Raw genomic sequence first — 25,779 nt, forward strand, 5'->3', positions numbered from 1 at the left:
TCTTGGTGGAAGTGCCTTCTGTTACCAGAAAACATTCTTAGGATCGAACCGTGCTATCCTAAGCAGAGGATGGCCTCAATGGACTTAGAAGGGTATAAAGCTGCTAAATATGGCACCGTTAACCTTAGTATTTTAATGTTTTATTATTATTATTACTTTTTACAGCCAGAGAAAAGTAAAGCAAAAGTAACATGGAGTGTCAGTGGAAAACTGGAAGTGTTGGAGAGCAGCTGATGCCTACAATAAAGCTTGATAAATGTCCTATTTATAAACAATTCTACGGGCTCCCTCACATATATTCCAATATTTCTGTCTTTTACTGAATTAAGGGCATTGGACTGTAAACAAATATATGGGTGCTTAATTATTCACTTTTACCACTTCTCTGTTTCATTATTCAGCTCATGGTTTTAGGGGTTTCTCCATGCTTCACATCAAGAAAACTGTAACATTATAATAATGCCAGATCTTAAGGAGCTTCTAAATACTAAGGCCGTTTTCCCACTGACCTTACTCCGGAGCGACGTCCCTCTTCACCGCGCAGCGTCTGCGCGGATTTCCCACCAACTGCTGCGCACAACCAGGAAGTGCCGTGGCTTTTGCGTCGCAGATGTAAACCGCTAAAAACCAGTTTAGATCTGCAACGCAAAAGCCGCGGCTCTTCCTGGTTGTGTGCAGCAGTTGGTGGGAAATCTGCGCAGACGCTGCGCGGTGAAGAGGGACGTCGCTCCGGAGTAAGGTCAGTGGGAAAACGGCCTAAGATTCAGATAAACTCCTGAAAACCTCAGTGTGTTCTAAAGATCTAGAAATCAAATTATTCATATGAACTTTTATGAATAATTCATATATTTTTTTAATCAATACTTTACAGACAATGTTATTGGTTGGAGGTGAGGGGAAAGTTCTTGAACATTTCTTGGGCCATTGGTAACCATATACTCGCTTTGTAAAATAAACCGGACATCATAATTCTTCCTTTTGGTTTCATAACTCGGCTCAACATCTACTGTCATCCCCAGCCCCAAAGAGGTCAGCCTAGCCCTGACTGGAGCTAGAGCCCTTTAGGCTCCAGGGTTGGCCTTGTGGAACACTCACCCTAATAAGATCCAGGCTCCATGGGATCTAATTTAATTCTGCAGGGCCTGTAAAATGGAGGTGTTCCACCAGGCCTGCGGTCAGGATGGCGACAGTCCAACTGCAATGGCCTCTCCTTGCTCTGCTTTGTCCTGTTTAGCTTCGCTTAGCTTTATATGGTAACACTGTGTGGAAATTATTTTATGGTTATATATTTTATCTTAAATTCTGCATGTTTTTAATACTGCTGTGTAAGGGAGGGAGGGCCAGAAGTCCTGAAATTAATACGATAACAGAATGCATACAGTGCTCCTCTTGTTCCTTTGGGGCGGGGGGGGGGGAACCCTGAAAGCTTGTCATTCAGTGGTTTGGCAGGAAAAGGACAGCTGGAGGAACTGAATACAGGCCTTTGCAGGCCCTCTCAAACTGATCAGTCGGATTTCTGCTTTGTGTTAAGAGTTACATGTTCACGGCTCTGGCTTTCAGATCAGGGAGAGGATACAGTGCATGGCACCCATTTGCCTATATAGTTGCTCATCTAGTTAGGGACACCACGACTGTCTCTAAGGTCACAAACACAGAAACTTGCATAATAAGTTTTCTTTTCTTTTTTTTTGCTCAACCCTGGCAACGTTTGTACTAAACTTTAAAAGATTTGGTTAGCAGGCATTATTTGAGAAAATGCTAACCTAGTTTTAAATACCCACCAAAGCATCCATCCTACAGTGCAGGGGTGGCCGACGGTAGCTCTCCAGATGTTTTTTGCCTACAACTCCCATCAGCCCCAGTCAGCATGGCCAATGGCTGGGATTGATGGGAGTTGTAGGCAAGAAACATCTGGAGAGTTACCGTTGGCCACCCCTGTGCCCTGTTTATGGAAGGGAAAAAAAATTCCATGGAACCATTCATCACTTTGAATGATGGACCCCAACAATTTGAAGAACAAGAAAATGGGAGTGCTACATGCCCATAGCTAAAAGCTTTATGCCAAGGGGGCATGAGCACAGAGAGGGAGGACAGCGTTGCCAAGATCCCATGATCCTAAACCCTACTGAAAGGGGGCTGAGGATGTCAAAGGTGGGAGGGTTCAGTGATGTGATGTGGCTTGATGATGTCATGCTGAATATCAACAATACTACTTCCAAACACCACTAGGTATATTATACATAGTATCAGTGTAGGGTCATAGCCATATGGCTTTTAAGAGGTGGGGTATTTATTAGGTGAATAATTAAAAATAACACAGAAATTAGTTATGTGCTGCTTAACATAAAATATCCTTAAACATTTAGTCTCAATTAGTATCCTTAAACATTTAATCTCGATTAGTTCCCTTCACATTTTCAATTTGCAGTTGCAGTAGTTACTGCAAACAAGACATGCACAGAAATCTTAGAAGAAGCCATATCTCTGCAGTATGGCACACCACCAGCTATGCATACGATCATACTGAAACTGCTTTTGTTTTAATCAACATATCTACTGTAGGTGAACACAAACTGAACCCCAAACCATGGTTCAAGCATGAACCAGGCCGGTTCATGGTTTCCAAACCCAAGGGTTCAGAAGAATGTGCCACAGAGGCTTGAGAGGTTTGGGGAGGGTTTGTACAGGATCCAAAGGCATTTAAATACCTTCAAAGCCTGATCAGAAGTGAGCACTGAAAGGCATTTAAATGTCATCTGAGCCTACCGGCCCTGTGGCCTGATCTGAGTGAGCTCCAAAGACATTTAACAGAGCTTATTTCCAGGTCCACTGGAAGTGATTTCCAAAGGTATTTAAATGCCTCTGGAACCCACCTCAGAGTCAGACCACCCTGAGTGAGCTCTAAGAGTGAGCTGTGAAGGCCTTTGGAGCTCACTGAGAGCTCAGTCAACTTGGCTGACCCAACTCAGCTGAGCTCTCAGCTCTGAAGGCTTTTATAGGCCTTCAGAGCCCACCTCTGGGTGGAGCCTGCCCGTATTAGGGTATGTAAGGCCTATAAAAGCCTTCAGAGCTCCCAGAGCAAGGTCCAAAGGCCTATAAAGGCTTTCAAAACTCAGTCTTGAAGCTGTCAGGCCAGCCTGACCCAGAGGTGGGCTCCAAAGGCAGTTAAATGCCTTTGGAGCTCACTTGGGAGTTTGCTGGAGGTTCATGAAAACCATTTTCCTGGTTCGTGCCCATCCCTAATACCTACATTTTTCTCTCAAGAGATGTTGAAGGGTATAAGATTGTGGGGTAGTATTCAAAACTGTGTTGGAAAAGCTGTAGATGGATAGTGGGTGTGGGACACAACAAACAATCAGTGTCCTTTCAGCCTTGCATAGTTTTGCAAATCAAAACCAGGCTCCAGGTGTTGTTACAGCCCTTTATGAAAAGGAGACAAGCAAAAGGTGAACACTGTTTTCCTTTAAACAACTAACAATAGTGGGGTGGGGGAGAGGCACATTTCGATTAAATTGTGCCGGAATGGAAAGACTTATTCCCCTTCCCCCTTTCCATGCAGTCCTGATACGAACTGGAACCCTGTACCACTTTTACTTCTTTTAAAAGGCTGGTGGATATCTATGATCTCTGTCACATCTTGTTTGACTGTAATCTCAAGGGCCAGAAGGTCTATCATTTCAAGAACGCATTGTGGGGGCTGGGGAGTGAGGGAAAGATCTGGTTTCTTATCATCAGCTACTGAAATCTGCTACAGGATCAACTAATCTACATGTGCAGAACTGCTTCTTTAAAGAAATTTTGAGCAAGCTGCTGATCAGTTGTCAGCTCCTCACTAAATGGTGAAGTTCTCTTCAACTGTGCAATACTCTATTTCCTTTGGTATTTCAAGCAGTCAGTCCCAAGTCCTGAAACCTGACACCCAGACCAAGCCTAAACACATCTGGTTGACTGGAGGCCACAAATAGCCCTGGAATGCCTTTGACACCTTCCATAACTGCCATACTTAGAAGCTTCATTCCAAAAGAGAGCTGACAAAAAAGGCTTGTCAAGATGATGGCACAGCACATAATTCAGCAATGCGTGATGCCATAGCAAGTGAAGTATACAAATGCAGGATGCTCTGCATGATCAGGAATTCCCAAGTATACTCCCTTAGAAATATTACCTTTGCAAAAAATGAAATAAAAATCACACTGAGAAGTATCAGACACCTAGATGCACATTGTAGGCTCTATAGCGTTAACAGGTACGGCCAAAATATGAGCTATATCTTTAAAGCTTTACATGTGTGTGAGCCACCTTTCTTCATCAACAATCATCACTATCATCTGCCAGCAGCTACCTCCCCACCCAAACCTCTTCAGCTTCTCTCAACTAGACCACCTTTTCATGAGTTTCATCCTAAATGTTTTCCCCACAATGCCCACTTCCCAACCTGCTCTCCAAAGTGCCCAACTATGCTACCACTTCTTCCTTCTCTTGCCCATTCTATGCTCTGCAGAGTTACCACACTGAGGTCCCTTGTGAATTTCCCTGCTGTTTTCTTTTCCTCCATACTGTGTTTCTTTGTGCCTTCTTAGGGCTTAGACCAGGGGTGTCAAACACGCAGCCCAGGGGTACAATCAGGCCCCTGAACAACTGGCTGTCATCTGCTTCCTTCTCCCTCTTTCTTCCTTCCTTCTGCATAACAGCTTGCTTTGCAAGGCTTGCTCAATCACACAGGAGCTACAGAGCAAAACCTCTTATCTTTTCCACTGGCTGAGGCTCCTCCCTCAGGGAGGAGGGAGAGGGAGGCAGAGCTTGCTTTGCCAGGCTCTCTCAATCACAAAGCAGAGCTACTGAGCCAAGCCTCTCTTCCTTCTGTTGGCTGAGGCTCCTCCCCTTCCTGGTCCCCTGGAGAAGGAAGGAAAGAGCCTTAGTCTCCTTTGCCCATTTCCCTGGATCCCGTGGGAGAGATACAAAGAAAGCACCGTTGAGACTGAGTGCTAATGTTTTAAGCATGTTTTATTTTAAGTTTCTAAAACAACTGTTGTGTTTGTGTCCTTCATAAAGTTTATATCTCTGCTACCTGGCATAACATGACCCAGCCCCAACAGGTCTCATTTATGTCAGATCTGGCCATCATAACAAATAAGTTTGACACCCCTGGCCTAGACTCATGATCATCTCAAGCCTTGTAGCTATTTGTGTTTACAAGCACCCATCCTTCTACTACTACTACTTCTGCTGGATCTCATATCTACATATTTGCACAAGTGAAATCACTCTCTCTATAGCAGCTGTGTGGCGCAGAGGTTGCATAATTCATCCCTTCATGTGTTGGTCCAACAGGGAGGGTATTCAGTATGCTGAGGAAGGGGGGCTGGCAAACACCATTATAATTATCCCTCAAGAGGACAGAAGATGTTCTGGGCAGAGTTTAAGTCTGCAGTAGCTGTGGCAAAAAGCTAGCCCTGTGCTGCTTCCAGCTACGTCATATGATGAAGAAGGCAGTTATGACATCTACCGGCTCACAACTGGAGTGTGCAACTGGTATGCCACCGCAAATGCCAATAAGCATGGGTTAGCAGAGCAATTGCACAGAAACTCAAACAGCATGCTGGCACTTTCACATGAACACTTCCCTATAGTGTTTGCACCAATTACAAGTCGCCCCAATGCTCCCCTCTTTGCCACAGTGGCTATGGGCAGAGAGGGCCATGGAAATGGGACCTATAACTAGGTCCATATCCTGAGCAGCAATGCCAAGTTTGTTTCTGAAAGGCCTTAAAAAAGAAAAACTACTCTGAAATCCAGGCTTATAAGGGTCTTGAGCCACAGTTTAGCTACCCCAGAGACACAACTTTAACGGTGAAGAAACGATGTGTTTTTGCTTGCCATATTTCAGCTGTGAAATTATACAAATATGCATAGCAGGGATCAATCATACATTCTGAACAGCATTGTTGAGAGCCCTAGACTCTATTTGAGCGGGAGAGGAAATCTAAACGTAGAATGAGGAAGCCTACATGAAGAGACCTATACATTAATATAACCAAACATACTAATTTTTCAGTAATAATATTAAAAATAGTAACAATAAAATGGCAAACATTAATACATCCTATTTAAAGTGCTCAAACCCATTCACATACATTATTTCACAAGTAGTTCTAACAAAAGCCTTGAAAGGTAAATAGGTGTTATTATTCCTATATTGCAGAGACCAGATCAGCACAAAAATACTGACCTGGTGCGTTATGGCTGACATTGGAACCAGGATCAAGCTTGACAAGATATCCAGCTACCTTTGACGGGACAGCTAGTGTGATATAGTGGCTTCAGTGTCAGACTAGGATCTGGAAGGAGCCAGGTTCAAGTCTGCCATGAAAGTAGAAGTGTGCCAGTCACACACTCTCCACTTTAACCTATCTCACAAGGTTGCTGTAAAGATAAAGTGGTGACGAAAGAACAATGTGCTCTGCCCTGCAAGCCTTGGGAAAGGGGGGGGAATGAAATGTGCTATCTAAATAGATATGGCAAGTATTTTTAAAGCTCAGTTGAAGCCACAGATTTCCCAATATGACTGTGATGGGGAAAGATGACATATACCCTTTTCCATTTCATAGTTTTGTGCCTCTACTACCACCATCGCCCCCATATAGGAAAAAGTACAAGCAAAAGTGCACTCACCCCTTTCTGGGGCTAAGCACCTAACTTAACATCATGACCCCATTCTAAATCAGGCCCCTAAATATTTAATTTCCCTTTTAACAGGTGGGGAGGTAAGGTAGATCTATTTGTTGATCTCTCCGCATTTCATCTTGTTTGGCCTTTAGCCACTGAACTAAGCTCAGTATCATAGTGAAATCTCATGTGTATTCTGCTCTATCTTCAAGTGGAATGGTACAGTTTCTAGAAGTTATTCATACCGAACATTTTGGCAAGGATTTCATCAACAATGCAGTTAGGATGATTGCCTGAAAGCCACTCACACAATCAAGGAGCTCATGTGAAGCAGACAATTCCAACTCTCCATTCCATATGAGCTGCATACAGAGTGCATGTCCAGATATGAGAAGCACAATAATGCATGGGTTTTGTTTCTTTTTTCTTTTATTGAAATGAGAATTGGGATGAGAATTCCTTGGCATGAGAAATGGTTTTATGCCTATACAGAGAAGGAAAAACTGGCCATGTTAACTGACCTTAGGTAGAGCCTTAGGATGAAGGAGAAGGAAAGAAAGAACAGGATATTTAAAATTTTTGACATTTTTTTTTAAAAAATAAAACATTGGAAATCCCTCTTTAGTTGTTTGAAAACATATTGATAGTGAATGGGGATGACTAGATGCTAGGGAACAATATTTAAAAAGAGAGCCAAAAAAAATGGACAGGGAAACAGACAAAAAGCAGAAGGAATTATCCCATTGTGACTCTGAGAGTTACATTTTGTGGAATTATTACATGATTATAGCCCCAGAATTTGGAAAGGACATGACAACTTATAAAGCATTCTACAGAAACACCAGCCTTCTTTTGAAAATAGTGCAAGCAGAGAAACACTCCTGATGTTAATGTACTTAAAAGAGTGTACCTGTGCTTAGGATCACACTGAAAAATCCCACCATCTTCCTAAACTCCACTGCTGAAATGCTAAACACAGGTAAATCTATCAAGTGCTATACTGTAGGATTTTTTTAAAAAATCCTCTCTAGATTTAATTCATTCACATAAAATAAGAGAGACTTTCGTAAGGCTCTGTTAGATCTACAGATGTACCAAACATTGATTTATGTTTTGGGACAGAAAATGATTTGTTTGTTAATGTTTGCATTAATAGTTTGACCTACCAGAAGCTTTCACCCACCTATCATCTCACAGCTAAACCTTAAACTGTCCCAACCTGATATATTTATTCAGGACTGTATCACCGCCCCCCCCCCCCCAGGAGCTCTTGAACAATAGCTAATCCAACCTTGATCCTATCAACTGACTTAGAGTGTGAAATTATTCATGAGACATGCAGAACAACTTAAATTATAATAAAAATATACTGTACATGACTTTCCTCTGAAAGTATTTTTCAACATTACATATATTATAGCAGAGCAAAGCTTAAACTTCTTCAGGTGCTATTTCCCCCCCAAAGGGATCAAGGGTTGGCTCCAGTTATCAAATCTTTCCCTTCTTCCTACCTATTATTCCCTTGTTAAATTGATTAATTCATGGATCAAATGGTACTGCATTATTTTCTATAGTATTATGGTTGTAACCTGGAACATCAACATATAAATAAAGTTTTTATTATGCATTTGAAATCGTCTTACACAAATATTTGCCTGTCTGTGTACATATGTGTTTGCACTGTGCTTTTATTCCACATCCTGGCTCCCTTAGGATTTGTTGTAAGAAATAATGACAACTAATCATTTAAAAAAGCAATTCCCCAGAGGTCTAACATTTCATCGCCACAAGCAAAAATGTATAAAAGCCCAAAGATATGGAATTCTTTGGTTTATACATACAGACAGTGTTTATGTTTTAAGAAGCTATACCTTGCCTCATTTAAGTGATATCACAATAAGCACTTCTGGGGAAGGGGGGGTGGGTGGATAGGCATGGGAAGAAATCCCACACTTGGAAGATATATAAGGAATCATCTTTGGCAGCAGTTTGGTTTTCTAAAGGAAGCTGATTGAAGCTACTTAGGGGTTTGGATGTTAGAAGGAGTCCCGGTGGAGATGGATTAATGGGCAGAGTGTATTGAGGCGGTCAAAGGTGTGTTATAAATGCAATTTGGCGTAATTGCAAATACCACACTAGCTCTGTTGTTACAAAGAAGAAAGAATTCCATTTCTAGTGCAAATTTCACAAGCTCTGAATTTACTCCAATACACTGTATATTATTTAAGTATTTAAAAAGTAATCATTGTATCTGGAGTAACAGAAAATTATCTATAAACAGCATGTAAATTTTTTATGAATCAAGCTCTAAAGAAGGAAGACTCATAAGCTGGGAATTCAGAATAGCAGTGAAAGAAAGCAGCTTTGCTACTAAAGCTCAAGAACAATATTTAGTTTACTCTGTCAATCTGGAAATAAAAGTGGTGCTTAGATCAGCATGAAAGGCACAAAAATGTTTTTAAAAGAAGTTCTTAATAAAACATACATTAGGAAAGAAAAGAAGAATTAAAAGGACTGCACAGCCATAAGGCTCTCTTTTCATCCTGCAGAAGAAATAAAATGAAGTGTATAATTATGCAAGGTAACAAGGCCCCAAGCCTCCCAGGAATGGCGGTGTGAGTCATTTGTCCAGGGCAAAGAAAATACAGATGCTGTTCTGTCAACATGGTGAATATCCGAGACAGCAAAAAGTTTGCTGTAAAAAACTAAAAACCAAACAAGGCAATGCCAGAAGCATATTAGGAGAATGCAGAACTGGATATAAGAATCCCTTGCAATCTCCCCCCCCCCCACCCCAGAAAACACACAACATGTATCATGGAAGTTGAACCACTGATCAGCTGTCACAACTGTTTTCTCTCCATTAGGGTTTGTAGAATCTTTCGGGAATATTTTCTCTCCCTTTCCATTCCCTTCTAAAAGTGCTATCAAATCATAAGCAGGAAAAGAATAGCTGTAATTAATTTAGGGTTGCCAGTAGGGGTGTACATTTAGTTTACCCAAGAAGAACACCCCTCCCTCAAAATACCTTACTAGTATTTCTCAGACTTTTAAAAGACTACCAATAGAGCTGAGCCCGAATAAAAGCCAATATTATTTAGCTTTTATTTTGGTGTGGCTTTAAGAAGGCATTTAAAGAGACCATAATCTCTTTAAATGCCTTCTGAGTTCACACACTGAGTCATGCCACTGCAGTGGTGTGGCTTTGAGAAGGCATTTAAAGAAGGTCAAGCTGCACCGCTGCTACTGCTGGACTCGGTTAGTGAACTCAGAAGGTATTTAAAGAGATCAAGGGGTTTTTTTAAGTGCCTTTCCCCTCTTCTTTGAAAGCAATGGAGCATGGGAGCACCTTCTTTGGGAACTCATAAAATTCAACTCCCTGGTCCAATCTTAAAAAAAAAAAAAAATTGAGGAGAGGCACTAACAGCTATGCTGCAAATTTGGTGCCTCTACCTCAAAAACAGCCCCCCCGACCCCCAAATATGCTTGGATTGATTCTCCATTATACCCCATGGAGACAAATTGGTCCTCATAGGGTGTAATGGAACCAAAAATACTTGGGTTTCCTGACTATTTCCTGAATTTGGATAAACCAGTATTAGGATTTGGGAATATCAGGAAATAACAATACTTTTGCGGGTTCAGTACACTCAAACCTGAAAAATACCAGGTTTTTTTGCACACCCCTAGTGGCCAGACCCTCCCCCCAGTGGAGGTGGGGTCCCCTGCTGACAGGTCCCACTTCCCCATCACTGATCAGCTGGCCAGCAGGGAAGGAGCTTATCCTGAAAAAGAGGGAGATTCATCTGACATGCAGTGATGTCTCTGTGTCACTGCCCATGTGACCCAGAAATGATGTCATCACATCTGGGATGAGGGGAAACACTCTGGTATTTGGGCAAAAACGTGATGGTAGAAGCCTAATTTACCACAGAATTTTTGGCCCAAATACCAAAGTGTTGCCCTGATACACCGAACATTATGACATCACTTCAAAGTCATGTGGGCTTCCCGGCTGCTCTTGGTAAGCCCTCTACTCCCCTGCTAGTTGAGAGGAGAGATCTGGCTACCACAGACATGCTCTTCCCCTGTTCCTTCTACCTCCATCTCCTTATACAGATATCTATTATGCTATTACATGGGATTTCCCCCCATTCTGTCCTAATATCAGTTCCATGAGGTAACTTTGGTTTGAGAGAGTGACTAAAATCAGCTGAACTTCACCCAGCTTCATGGCTGAGCTGTGGCTGGAATCCAGATCTCTCTGGTTAAATTCCAGTACTCTATCAACACTAGCTTACATGAGTTAGATGACTTATTCAAGCCTCTAAACAGCTATTGTCCTAAGTGCTTACAGCAGAGAGAAATCACTTCAGATAGAGAATATTTCTGTAAACTAAATTGGTTCTTTTCTTTTTAAAAAAAGAAAAAGAAAATAAGGTTATTTGTATGCTACAAACTACTAACATTGTGTATATGTGGGCAGATGAGTTAATAAACCTAGTTTTTGGGCTAGTATTTTTTATGGATTTGTTTTAACATCATGCCGAAGTCTGAACCCCACCGGCTCACACAATCTCACACTACTGTCAAGTGACTATTTATAAGCAGACTGGCTTTTTCAGGGAAAAAAACAGTTTTGGAAACTTTGGTGTAACTCATAAGCCTTACCATATTTGTTCTACAATGAATATCCTTTAAGGTGCTGCTGGACCCTTACCCTTTTCTTTTAGACTGACTAACACGCCTCCCATCTTGACAAATATCCCGTTAGGGGAGGGACGGTGGCTCAGTGGTAGAGCATCTGCTTGGGAAGCAGAAGGTCCCAGGTTCAATCCCTGGCATCTCCAAAAAAGGGTCCAGGCAAATAGGCGTGAAAAACCTCAGCTTGAGACCCTGGAGAGCCATGAATGGGGCTGTGGCTCAGTGGTAGAGCATCTGCTTGGGAAGCAGAAGGTCCCAGGTTCAATCCCCGGCATCTCCAAAAAAGGGTCCATGCAAAAAGGTGTGAATAACCTCAGCTTGAGACCCTGGAGAGCCATGAATGGGGCTGTGGCTCAGTGGCAGAGCATCTGCTTGGGAAGCAGAAGGTCCCAGGTTCAATCCCTGGCATCTCCAACTAAAAAGGGTCCAGGCAAATAGGTGTGAATAAGCTCAGCTTGAGACCCTGGAGAGCCATGAATGGGGCTGTGGCTCAGTGGTAGAGCATCTGCTTGGGAAGCAGAAGGTCCCAGGTTCAATCCCTGGCATCTCCAACTAAAAAGGGTCCAGGCAAATAGGCGTGAAAAACCTCAGCTTGAGACCCTGGAGAGCCGCTGCCCGTCTGAGAAGACAATACTGACTTCGATGGACCAAAGGTCTGATTCAGTATAAGGCAGCTTCATATGTTCTATGACAAATAATTCATTATGAGTTTGATGACAATGAAAAGATGCACATTATCTGGTGGCAGGATGGTCGGGCTGGAAAAGGACCCCTCAGGGACAAGTAGCAGGAAATACTTATGGAACTGGTTAACTGGGTTTTGGCAACAGGAACAACCCCACCCCCACCCTGGCAGCATTGGGCCTGTATCAGGCTTGCTGGATCACAAGACCGGAAAATCAACAGGTAGTTACAACGTTGTCAATGTGAAGCAGTTGAATCAGTGAAGTTTGCAGTTAGGACTGAGGCTTAAGTTGTTGAAGAGGGAAGCAAGGCAGCCTGTTCTGACTGTTGTTTCTGGGCACTCATCTTGCAAGGGCTTAGTTGGGCCATGATCCTATAAGAGCTGTCTACCCAGAAGCAGCAGTATGGCTCTGCAGCCGGTCTTCATTGGGAGCAGTTCCCAAATCTTCCCGTTCTCCTTCAGATGAGAGTACTGCTCCAGGGCCCAGCCCTTCAGGAGTGTTGATAGCTTCATTTTTCATGAGCTGCATCAACCCCAAGAAAAAGATGGTGTCAGGTTGAAGGGATCAGCTCAAAGTTCTGAATGATCAACCTCACAAGAGTTATGACTATCTCAACAGGGCTAAGTAGAGCAATTTCAAACCATGGAGCAACTTTCAGATCTACAAACATGTGAAATGAGCTCCTCTACCAGCTCTACCGCTTCATCTCAAAGATGTAATGTACATTATTACGGATAACGGTGTCAAGATCATTCTATAACAATTAGCCAGCAAAGAGGAAGAAAAGTATGGACTACATCTTCAAAGTGGTAGAAATTTTTGGCTTATAAAGCAATGTCCTTTATTTGTATTATTCCTGAAAATCCAGGATAAGTACTAACTGTCCTAAAAGAAAAAAAAAAAAGATGAGGAAAGGATAATGATTCAGACACTGAAAGCAAAGGTTAATTGCAGTTCAGAGAGTCTTGCCCCAAACACAGATTGAAATTTCTCATATATATTAATAGATGAGCAGCCATTCCATCACTTTTGCTTTTTCCATAACTTTATCAGCTTAATTTGCAAATCACTTAACATTTACAAAAGAGGCCAAAGAAGAAGAAGAAGGAGGCAGCAGCAAGTGGCCTTTCAAATTTTCTTGTAGTAAACTTTGGCTTGGTAACTATGCAGTGTAGTTAATGACATATCAAGGCCTGGTTTGCAAGTCTTCTTTTTAATGCAAGTCTTCTTCATTCTTACTACCCATGTGATGTTTCTGCTTACTACCCATGTGATGTTTTGGCAGTTTCCATCAGATTGCTTTAATTTGATTGCATGGATCTTGAATTACCTTTATGGAAGTCAGAATTAAAGTGTTTATTCCCTCTTTCCCCCCTGGTTTATGAAGTCTGCAAAACGGTGTCTGATTAAATCATTTGCTGTGGAATAAAAGTACAGTGCAAAGTTCACAAAAGAAATCTTTGGCAGAGATTAAATCTAAATTCAGATCTCCTTTTTTTTTTTAGCTTCACTGGTTTTATCATGAGATCTATTCCTTTTTTCTTTTTTTTTTAAACTATTCGGTCTAAATCATGAAACAATCTCGTAGTAAGGATAGATAAAACGAAAGACAGACCCGCAGCACAGGGGCATTGTATTTTCTGCATAAGCATTCCTGCTATTCACAATCAATTTGAATATTATTTTGTTTTATACAAATGTTGTTTTTGCAAATGCAAGGCAATGGTGTGCATTTTAGCTTGTCACATTTTCAGCCTTTCAACAATATGTCTGTAGACCTTATGGATGACCAACTTTACGGGATTCAACCATATGCCTATATCTCGATATATATGGAGGCCAGCTCTAACATGAGGTTTATGGTGGAGGTGTACTAAACCGTAATATTTGCAGATGGCTGTAATAAAATCATTCAGGAGAGGCAAGGTGTGGGGATACAAAGCCTATAAAGCATTTTCCCACTACCAAACAACTAAATGGATCCAAGTAATGCAATGTAAGGTAATTTGCACGAACAGAGCAAAAAAATCTTGTCCAAAATACTGCTCTTAATTTTCTCTGAAAATTTCTTTAATTTCCACAAGGGATTTAGCTTAAAGAGGCTTGGGAATGATGTTCATATAATGGTGGCATTAAGAACTCTTTTATCCCGTAGTTGCTGAAGATTCAGAAAACAACAAATAATTTTTTAAAAGTATAACAGGATTTTATTAACCAGAGTAAATCAGAAGAAATTTTTGATATAATATATTTTGGTCATTTTTTCCTATTCTTGCTTGGTCTCCCTGATGATTCTGAAATGCTGAGTACACCAGTGTTTCCCACAACAAATGTACAAGCTGAATACTAGTCACCTTTCAGTGGCTCTTAAGCGCATGTATATGGCATATTTAAGATTTTTAAAGTGTGTCTATCATTTCCACTTTCCGTTAAATTCTATGCCTCATTCCACTCATGCAAGCAACAATTCTGCTTGTGCAAGATTCCTGAAAAATTTTCTCCTCCTGTTATCCCATACAGACCTCCTCATGCCGTTTGGTCCACTGCCTCCCAGAAGCAGAATTTCAATGATCACAGTAGGCTGCAGAAGGGGAGCTGGGAACATTTCATTCCTAGATCACTACTGCACTCCAAGGGTATATGGCTGAACCTTCCTCATTTGCTGCAGTACTGATTTAACTCAGCATAAACATGATTGCCTCTAAGTGGAGAGCTACTCCTTGGCTCAGTGTTTCCTCACTTTCTGAATGCAATGAACAAGGGATGACCAGACCATCATCAATCAGAATGTCTATGACATGCATCGTGTTTACAGTGGGCTACCAATCAGTTACCTCTTATGTACCCTTGCAGCTGCTGGCAGGCATGTGTGCCAGATCTCACTCTCCACTGCCCAGCACTGCCATGGGAGCTTCCAGGGGCAGAACCATAGTTCCCACTTGCTGGAGGCTATATGTTGAAGAACAGTCCTGAAGCAGCACAGAACACAAGCTGCCATGCTTGTTGCTCACTATCAGCTATTGATATGGACTGGTTTGTTCTGGTGTAAGAAGGCTTCCCAACCCTCCCGCCCTGGCGGTGGACCCCAGGATTTCCACCCTCTTCCCCCGCTCCCCAAAAAAACGGAAGCGGGGGGAGGGGGGAAACGGCACCGGGGAGCATGGCGAGCCGCCCCATCCCAGAGCGGGCGAGGCCACCGCGCCGCTGCCGCCCCCTCCCCGCCCACCGCAGCTGCTCCTCCAAGATGGGCCCAGGCTGAGCCCATCTTGGAGGAGCAGCCAAGAGGCGGCAGCAGCTCAGGGGAGGGTGAGGCAGGCCAGGAGCATGGCGAGCCGCGAATCCGGGCCCTTCTAGGACCCAGACTCGTGGCTCACCACGCCCCCGGCCTGCCTCCACCCCCCCTCCGATTCCACCCCAGAGGCTGAGTCCATCTTGGAGGAGCAGCCACGGCGAGTGGAGAAGAGGCGGCAGCTGGGCAGTGGCGTCACCCGCTCCGAGATGGGGCGGCTCACCACGCTCCCCGGCGCCGTTTCCCCCCTCCCCCTAGCTCCACCCCAGTGTCTCCTGGCTCCACCCCCAAAGTCTCCTGGCTCCACTCCCAAAGTCCCCAGATATTTCTGGGGTTAGACTTGGCAACCCTAGGTGTAAGGGATGGACTAGGTACCTTTCAGGTCCCCCCCCCCCCCCAGATTTACAGTTCTAGCATTCTGATAAAGCTGCCTGTACTGGTGGTGGGAAACAAGTAAATTCCGAGCTCAAAGAACTGCACAATTTCAGGTCTCCATTTGTTTGGCTGGACTAGCACCGTTGCGTATTTTAAGGCTAACAGGGGGCTTTGTTAGAGGTAGGCAGGCCAAGGAAGATGTCTTTTGATTCTTTGAGGTTACCTTAGGATAAAAATAATGATTTGCTAGATCATTTGTAGCTGGTAAGAATTGCTTCCCTTCGGAAAGGTTGTTCAACAGTGCGGTATATTATATATTTACAAAAATAAACTTTAATTTTTTTTTTTAAAAAGAGAGAATTCCCTCCATGTGACTAAGCAAAGATTTCTTTGTGACTTGCAAAAGACAGAGTGGGGGTTGCTTGTTTTGGCTACTGAGTCTACTTGGATGATTAAGACAGGCCTGTCTGGGTTGGTGACCTAGTAACTTTTGTGGATTAATGTTAGTGATGTAGTAACTTTCTGGATTTATTTGCAACAGCAGAAAAGACATGGGCTTTAATATGAATATTACTATATTCAGTGGGCATTTTAATATTTTAATTACAACTCTACCCCTAAATTTCAGTCCATAAAGCTACTAGCTTTTTAAATTTTTCCTTGAGGCAAAGACAATGGATTTTTTTTCTTAGCTTGTTGGTAATACTTATTTTACTTTAATGAGCTGTTCAAACACACATATACACAAGTGAAAAAAAAAAACACGGCAACAAATGTAACAAAAAAGACTGGGGAGAATGTCATACGGAGCTAAGCAAAGAACAATATTTCTCCCTTGTTGAATGCCTTAGCATATGCTGCATCTTATGTTCCATAAATGTACCCATTAAATATTATGAAATGTTCCAAATGTAACAAAGTTTCTCTCTAACCACTGTAGAAATGCATACCTGTGTGCTCATATTTGTGTCGCAGAAGGGAACTGCTTTTCTGGAATGTCTTGTCACATAAGTCACATGCGTACATGCCACTTTCCGTCTTCTTGATCTTCTTTCGGGACAGGCAGGAGTCGGAGTCTGTCATGTCATCGAGACCTGACATGTAATCCGGTGTTCCATCAAGCAATTCTCCCTGTGATGCAACCAAATGGTTTATGTAAAACCAGTTACCTTCCTTCCGTTCTGTGGCAACACACAACATCCTGCATTGTTAGACTATGTTAGTCACAATATTTGTACCCATATTTTTCATTCTGAATTACACTCCTATTGTCAAATGGGGCAGACAGAGCCTATGTTTTACTGCACTAACAGCAAAAATACATTTGTGTCATCGTAACCAAGGCTGAAACAACATTATATGTAGAATTCAGGGCTGCTGCTCAACACAGAATATTTTGATAAGGCTGCCACTAAAGTCTGAAACTCCATTACATGGGACAGCCACCAAAACTGATCTTTGCTGCTGACTTCTCCCTGTTTCCCATGTAACGTTTTGGAGAGTCACTTATTTGCGCACTGTAGTGCAATCATATTGTACGTATCCTTCCCAGCTGCACATCAGTGGCTGCTGGCAGGAATGTGGAAACTCACAACTGAGGTCAGAAGACATGGATAAGCAATCCTAAATATTACGTCAGTACGGGAGGTGCTTTTACAGCAGCATCCTTGTGCCACCAAAATATGTTTTTTTTCACCTCATAGTATTCTAATCTTTTTTTTTACAACAGGCCAACCTGGCAAGGATGTGACTGCACAGATGAACTTCTTAGGTTTTCGCACAGATCCAAGTCTCTTTCTTCTCTGGGATCTTAGGAAACAAGCTGGGACTGAGAGCATATTACTGCTGACAGATGTTTCTGAGCCAGCCGTGGGATCTGCTCTTAACTTCAGTACAAGGGGCAGGTTGGGATCCTACTGTCTGATGCTATAATACATCCATACTATGAATAGAAGAGACAATGCAATCGGCAACTCAGCAACCACATCTACTGACCAATCAATCAGGGTTAGCTTCAATACAATCTTAAAAAAAAAACTGCCTGTGGAAATTGCTGTTCTGAATGTAACCCTTTCCCCACTACTACAGATTTGGTATTTTATCTATTTATTTCTGTTAATTTATACCCCTGCCCCTCCTGCAAATGGCTTGTGGGATGTGATTTTGTGGGGCTCCTAAGCATATGAGTATACTGATTTAAGACACATCCATATTCCCAGCATATTTCCAGGTCCAACTCAAGAAATATCTGGGGATCTTGGGGGTGGATCCAGGGGCAAGGTTGTGATAAGCACGACTGAGCTCTGAAGGGAGTTCTGCCATCACATTTAAGGGGACTGTGCTTCTTTTTAATGCCTTCCTTCTATTGGAAATAATGGAGAATGGGGCACCTGCTTTTGGGGCTCATAGAATTCAACCCGCTGGTCCAATCTTTTTGAAACTTAGGGGATTGTTTGAGGAGAAGTACCAGATGCTATGCTGAAAATTCAGTGCCTGTAGCTCAAAAAGCAGCTCATCCAGAGCTCCAGATTATGGATTGATTCTCCATTATACCCTACGGAGACCAGTTTCCATAGGGTATAATGGAGTGCCCAGCAGACATTTCCCTCCCCGATCCTGCTTTTTGATAACCCTGAATTGGGGGGAGAGCCTCCAAACTGCTCCCAACTGGGGATTGGAAACCCTAACAGAATCTCCAGATATATTATCCTGCAAAACTAACAGCTGGTTCAAACATGATAATATCAAGTAAATAACCAAAGCACACAATACCAAACAGAGCCAACTCAAAACAAAATACTGTGTATAATCAAGTAATATAATGCCAAATTACAAATATATAGTATTATTAACATGCTCCAAAGCATATCCATCAGGATAACATATACATCAGAATACCATGTCCATACATAAGACTTTCACTTATTATCAGAAGGCTCATTAGCTAATGGAAGAGTGAGAAAGATATCAGTCCTCTATGTTTAATGATACCAGTGTTTGGCTTTGGAAGTCCAGTTTGTGCTTGATATACAGCAGTGATTCTCCATTGAGAAAGTTTGATTACGAAACAAGAAACATCACTGGGATCTTGGTTGTGAAACTGTGGAGTATCATCTTTGGAATCTGCAATACTGACTCTTGTTAATTTGATGTTTTTGGACACTCTTTGTGATTCTGAACTTTTGATTTTAAGGAAATACTTCCATATGGACATGGTAATCTGATGTATTTGCTTTGGGGGCAGTTACTAATACTATATATTTGGTATTTATGGCTTGATCATACACAGTATTTTTGTTTTGAGTTGGCTCAAACATGATAACGATAGTGAGGGGTATGTGTGATTATGAACCATTCTTATTGTTTCTCCATATTTTTTAGATCTCTGATCATCCCACTTCCCGTGGATTGATGTTCTCTTGAATACAGTATTTTATGAAATGGAAAGAGAAAGACAGGCAAATGTATAGCAAAGCAAGGAAAAAGAACTTGTGGTTTCTCATCAATGCCACTTCCAAAGCTGCTCTAAAATATATGAAAAAGCCAAGGGTGTATTTCTAGATTACCCTGTGGTCTTATTTGCACAAACAGGAGCTTGCAAGATGTACAGTTGTGAAACCTGACATACAGATTATCAAATGAAAATGGGGAAATCACATATAGCAATGTGCATGGAAGGCAAACTTCAGTGACGGAATAAGATGTAGCGTTTATAAACACTTCAAACTTCAGCCGTATCTGAAACAACCAACAGGTGGTATCTTTACAAAATAACATATTTTTTTTCAAGCCAACTAGAAATTATGGAATGCCGTGGTGGATAAGAATCCTTAAAAATTGCAAATATAACTTTACTTCAGTTTGTCTAATTTTTAGTATCTACATTTATCTGATCACCAGAGAACTACATGACAAATCCAGCATAATCCATTGGGACTTTAAAGTGTATCCTATCAATGGGATCAAATCAGTAGGTTTAGTCTGAAGTAACTCTGAATAGAGCCCAGACTAGCCTGATCTCTAAGCAGGGTTGGCCCTGGCAAGTATTTGGATGGGAGACCTCCAAAGAATGAAAGCGACACACTGTGGAGGCAACAATGGCAAACTACCTCTTAATGTCTCTTGCCTTTTAAACCCTAAAGGGTTGTCATAAGTCAACTGTGATTTATCAGCACTTTCCACCAGCACCAACTCTGCACAGAACTGAACTAAATTCTGTATTCTCAAACCACAGCTCCCAGCCACCACCAATCTATTTGCATCACAACAAATGATATGAAAACTTGTGATATAGCATGAGGAGTTTAGAAAAGGCAGCAAAATTCCAGCAGCCTTTGCTACTGTGTACTTAACAAGAATTTTATCTTGTTGCCCAAATCTAAACCAATTTTTGTAAAAGTAAGAATAGGATTTCTTAGCAAGAATTTATAGGAGTGCTGTCTCCTTGGCATACTTTGAAATGAAAAAAAAAAATATTTTACTTTATTGAAGAAGGTGTTCAGAAAGCAGAATACATTAAGAAATCAACTATGTCCAGAAAAGAGTATTAAGTATTCATAATAAGGTGTCCAGGAAAAAAGTACAAGTTATTTCAAAACAAACCACAGATATATTCCTTACATGGAAAGGTTTTAATTGAATTTTATATTTAGGTACAAAATGTTTTTATTATGCAATCCATTTCAATGTATGTCTCCGCAATAAAGGCCTAGAGCTACAGTTTTATATTTAATTTTGTAATTTGAAATAGGGAACATTAATAACACTTTTTATCAATGCTCTATCCATGCTAAAAGAGCCTTCAGCATTGAGCAATAATGAATGTGGACCAGTAAATTATTAAATTTCTTGATATTTGTTTCGTCTTGAACCAAAAAGGGTGCAAACTTGCATGATAATCTACATTTTCCATTTGCTATCAGACAGTTCGGTTTCTTAAACTAGGTTTGTACTAATTAATATTAGAGAAGATTATATAGGATTAAATACGTTTACAAAGAGGGCAGATGTACTGTAAATTGGAATAGTGGAACAGCTGTTGCGGAGGTACTGTGCTATTTATGCTCCTATTGTGTGGAGAGGGATTACTGCCTGTAACATTAAACCATACCTGATTTTCACATTTGAAAATATAAAACATTTACTAGTTGGTAAAATTACTAATGGAACCTAATAGGTCATGTGGGAATGTCTACAGATGTTTTAAAAAATCATCTATAATCAGTTAATCTCCCTCTGCCAAACTATAGCTGTTTTATATAGTCACAATTCCAGCACATCATGAATGTTCCCTGTAGATAAAATCCTTTGCTGTGTTTAAGTGGGACAGATGTCACATTTTCAACCCCTGACATTCCTAAGCAATGTAGGATAGTACCTGTGGTCTCATTGTCTACTGAAATGAGGTCCAATTGGTCAAATGGACCTTTTCTAAAGACTAAGGCAATACTGACTAGTCTCTCAACAACTGGAATTTCTACTGCCTTCTCCCTAAATCTGTGGGTTGGACCTGGAGGGAGGAGGGGGGATAAGTATGGAAAAATGGAACAGGTGAGATGAAAACAAGTCTGGGTTAGGGATCTTCATAATCCCTTTTATAGCTTTGTAAAGATTAGTTGTAACATATTATAAACAGCTTATGGCTGCATTATCATTTCTCTGGGAATCTCTTATGGGTTGCAGTGCCATGTCAAAGGGGCGGTGCCAATGAATGGCCCTATAGGTTTCATGAACATGAATGGTCTCCACAGCCTTTTGCTACAAGCACAAACTCTGGGGTTTTGGGCCACTGCGTGACACAGAGTGTTGGACGGGATGGGCCATTGTCCTGATCCAATATGGCTTCTCTTAGGTTCTTATGTTCTCTCCCCATTCTCAAATGGAAGCAGAAGTAATTTTTCAGGGCAAAGATTCCGTCCCATTCCAGGCACATTTTCCTTGGAATTAATGAGTGATACTAGGCTGGGACACTTACAGAAAGCTAATACATTACAAATGAACATCATGCTTGCCCAGTTATACTTCTTTATTTTGATTATTCCATTTCAAATCCATTATTTTCTTTTTAAAAAACCCAAATAGAATATAGGTTGAGCTATTTTTGAAAACTATTTTAACCTAGTGAAAATATCAATCAATCATAGTTACATAAACATGTTACTCACAATTCTCATCTAGCGAAATAAGCTAGATATTTACCTGAAAACCTTGCTTCCGCTGGTACTTTCGCCTTTGCTGCATGTCAGCAAACGTAGCTGCTCCAGTTGGATAAGTATAGGCCATATGTGGTAGGAAGCTCATTTGATCTATTCCTGGGTATGGTCGTAGTCCAGGAATACTGGTCTGCACTGGTGGCATAAAAGCAGCTGGGGGAAATGCGCTGTGTGGTGGAAGGGTTGTGTATAAAGGTTTGCCACTAAAAGGGTTCATACCAAATACTTGATTAGTGCTTTTATCCAAACTATTTGAATTAGAAAATTCTTTCTTGATAAAAGTCAAGTTCAGTGGCTCATCTGAGGTTTCAGATGATGAAGACACACTGTTGTGGTCTACATTTACACTACTGGATTTTGTTTTGTTCTTTGTGGCTATAATACTTTTGGGTTCCTTCATTTGTTTTGGTAAAGACAAGTCCAAAGGCTCAGCCTGAAGCTCCTCAGAGGAGAAACTGTTTGGAGTGTAAGAACTGCTATGGGAGTTTTTAGAAGATGTGGAAGAAAGATTTAATGGAGAAGGAGTGTTACTCCTGGAGTGGTCCAATTTGTCAACTGGTTTCATATTGGTAAAGTGAGTAGGTTTTGTTAGCCTGAGAGGAGTATCACAGTTAGTAACACTGTTATGAAGTTCAGCTACAGATGGTGATGTTATAGAGTCCACAGGCTTCATAGGGGATCTGGCTGACAAAGAGTCTTTAGTGGGAGTGTTGTTGGTGACAGCCAGCACCACCTTTGCACCTCCCCTTTCCAGCGATGGTGACCTGGAACTTGAGTACTGGTAGACTTTTCTTTGTTCAAACCATTCCTTCACAAATTCCTGAGGAAGGCCAACAGCAATGGAAATTTTCAGTAGTTCATCAGAGTTGGGTTCCATATTCATAGCATAATACGCTTTAAGTACAGACATATGGTCCTTGTATGGATTGATGGGGCTAGTCATTCCTTTCTCAGAAAGTACTGATGACAAGAGGAGGGCTTGTTTATCTACAAACACTCCTGGTTTGCTAGGAGCCATGTTTTCATGAGGTTGGAGGACTGCCTTGATTTCTTCATTCATTTTACATAGGTAACGTTCATGCTGATGCAAGGGAATGGGACCAGGAAAGCTTTCTTTACAGAACTGGCATGAAAAAGGAGTGGGTATATTATGGTTGTCTATCATTTTATCTTCAGTTACCAGATCTATTAGAGTGCGCAGCTTTTCTTTCTTAATATTGTTGAGCTGCCTCCTTGAGTCTGTAGTTAAGCTCTGGAGACAAGCTTTGGCTTCGTTGACCTTTTCTAGAGTGTAGTCAATAATACTTTTAGTGGCACCATTATGACTGACTACTGGAAGACCCACAGGTGGGATACCAGGAGAAGTAACGCCTTGTTCCTCTGGTTGAGAACACGGGTCCTTCATGTGATAACCCTTCAGCTTGGAGATCTCTTCAGTGCTACAGTCCATTTTCTGCCTGGAAACAGTATTGTCCACAATCTGTAGGACTTTCTGCACCTCACTTAAATTACTCCCCATGGCTGGGAATCCAAGTAAAGGTGCTTCCATTCCTACCCCTAAGTGCTGCATTGGACTTTGTGTAGAAGCATGAACTCCTATTGGACTGGTGGCACCAAGTCTACCATTCATGAAAGGACTAGCACCAGTGAACCCATGGGTTGCCATAAGAACTTTATATTCATTGAAATCTAGTGGTTCCGTTTTGATTTTCAGTAAGCCTGATTGCTCAGACATACTAAGTGGTTTTCCATTCTCCAGCTTATTTCTCAATTGTGTAATGGCTGAATTAGTAGGCGAAGAAGATACAGAATTAGGAGAAGAACCTGCCTTGATATTGTTTCGCATTCGTCCATTTACAGAGATTAAGCCAATACATTTCTTGCTGCTGATGTGTGAACTGTATGAGCCAGAATGGGAGAAACGCTTCTTGCAATTTGGACACTCATATGGTTTTTCACCTGCAATGAATTTTTTTCAAAAAAATAATTATTTAGATTATATAGTGTACCAGCTAATCACATCATGCCTTCAAATTCTATTCCTTCCTGCTTGCTGCATTTTTGTCTACTTCACAGATGGCTTCAGGGTATTTTTTTTTAATTTCTACAACTGTAACAATTCTACCTAGTAGCACTTTTTCAATTAGTAGCATCCAAGTTCCTATCATTTCTGTGACACTCCTGGCTTATATTATGTGGAAAGCAATGTGTACATGACTATATGCTATTAAAAGCCAAAGGCGAGAAGATGGATATGGAGCCTTGTATAAAACAGTAGAGATGAAATCCTGTGTTCCATAGAGTAGTAATTGTAATATCTCAATACTGGCAGTAAGAAAAATAAATGTGCCATATCTTTCAACAAGGAAGGGGTCAACATGTAGTTATCATGACTTCTTTTTGCAGCAAACTCTCGGCAACATTAACACAATCCTGAGAGGGACAGTTGACATGGTAAATACTCCAGAAATCACTTGATTCAATGTAAGCGACTAGGCTTATGACTGTTAACAGTACCCACTGAAACATAAGCATTGCTATAAATACAATGCCTTGTACTCTACCACTCTGCTGATCAAAAGAATGAAGCCTTCCTGAGTCCAGCCTAAGCAGCCTTCCCTCAGATAGAAGTGGCTCTTCTGCTGGAAAAAGAGCCACTTCTGTCAGAGGAAAGCTCCTTACCCTGGAGGAAGGTTTCAGACTATGCTGAACATAGCGGTGCAATATATAAGCCTTTAACTCTCTTAATTCGCCATCATATTTGCTTATTTCTACAGTTCCAAATGGCCTATAAGAGCCATAAACAAAGAATACCTGTCAAGCTACAAGGGAAGAGGTAAAAATATGAATAGTGCTCTGCTCTTCCTTCATCTACTTTCAGAAGGTTTAATCATGGTCCTTCGGCATTCTGCATTTTATAATCACTTGTCCATTTTTACAAGATGTTACTCATGGCCATGAGAAATAATGTGGCTCTTTCCTAGTTATAGATCTGTTTCAGCAGACATTTGGTGCAACAAGCTCTCCCCCCATCATAAGGAGTGGTTTTGCCAGAGTCCTCTTCTGCACTGCAACTCCCTGCCACCCCAGTGCCATAGGGAATTTTGTCCAGGAGGCTACTGAACCGTCAGCCTCAGCTCTTCAGGGATCACAGTGAGCTGCTGGGAAAAGGGAAAGGCTGAAGAAGTCATCTAGGAAAACTGATTCTTGCACTGGTAGTTTGTAGGGGCCAACCTATGGCATTTATTGTACTGTACAAAGTAACTATAAGGCCTTCAGGATAGCAAATTCTATTAAAGATACCCAGTTCTGGACACAGCTAAGTGTATGGCATACATATTGCCCTGACACTCAGTTAAAAGAAAGGTGGTGTTAGCGTCTTCTTTTTTTAAAGCCCGAAAGAAGAATTCACTAGAGCAGGGGTGGCCAACGGTACCTCTCGCAGATGTTTTTTGCCTACAACTCCCATCAGCCCCAGTCACTGGCCATGGCTGGGGCTGATGGAAGTTGTAGGCAAAAAACATCTGGAGAGCTACCGTTGGCCACCCCTGCACTAGAGTATAATTCTTAGCTTCTGTTCGTAAGCAGGCAGGCCCTTGCTCTTAGGAATGTTCTGACTTGGTATAGGCAGCTTCATATGTTTCTAACTAAACACTGCAGTTTGCTTTTGCTCCTATCCTTTTTGTAGAATTGGGCTACCGAGTATTTGGTTAGTCACTGAAGTTTCTCAAAGTCAAATTCCTCGCAACTAAGGTAAGCAAAACAAAGGGAAACAATCTAGCCACAGTTAGGTGCTTCTAAGTCCCACTGAATTCTGCACATACTTGTATTTCTCACATTAGACTCA

At 41.5% G+C, this 25,779-nt stretch overlaps 1 protein-coding gene across 5 annotated transcripts in view; it reads right to left on the bottom strand.

Annotated features, from left to right (window-relative positions):
- The window catches only part of ZEB2 (zinc finger E-box binding homeobox 2), a 212,795-nt gene that overhangs the window by 2,598 nt on the left and 184,418 nt on the right, over positions 1-25,779 (bottom strand). For all 5 annotated transcript variants that reach the window (XM_060257293.1, XM_060257296.1, XM_060257292.1 and 2 more), the window contains 2 exons: positions 21,919-23,891; positions 16,671-16,851 (listed from right to left, as the gene is read on the bottom strand). In XM_060257293.1, coding sequence (XP_060113276.1) covers positions 16,671-16,851; positions 21,919-23,891 — 2,154 coding nt within the window. The remainder of the gene's footprint in view (positions 1-16,670; positions 16,852-21,918; positions 23,892-25,779) is intronic.

The sequence above is a fragment of the Heteronotia binoei genome, chromosome 16, assembly GCF_032191835.1.
Source record: "Heteronotia binoei isolate CCM8104 ecotype False Entrance Well chromosome 16, APGP_CSIRO_Hbin_v1, whole genome shotgun sequence".
In the NCBI taxonomy this organism is placed as follows: Eukaryota; Metazoa; Chordata; class Lepidosauria; order Squamata; family Gekkonidae; genus Heteronotia; species Heteronotia binoei.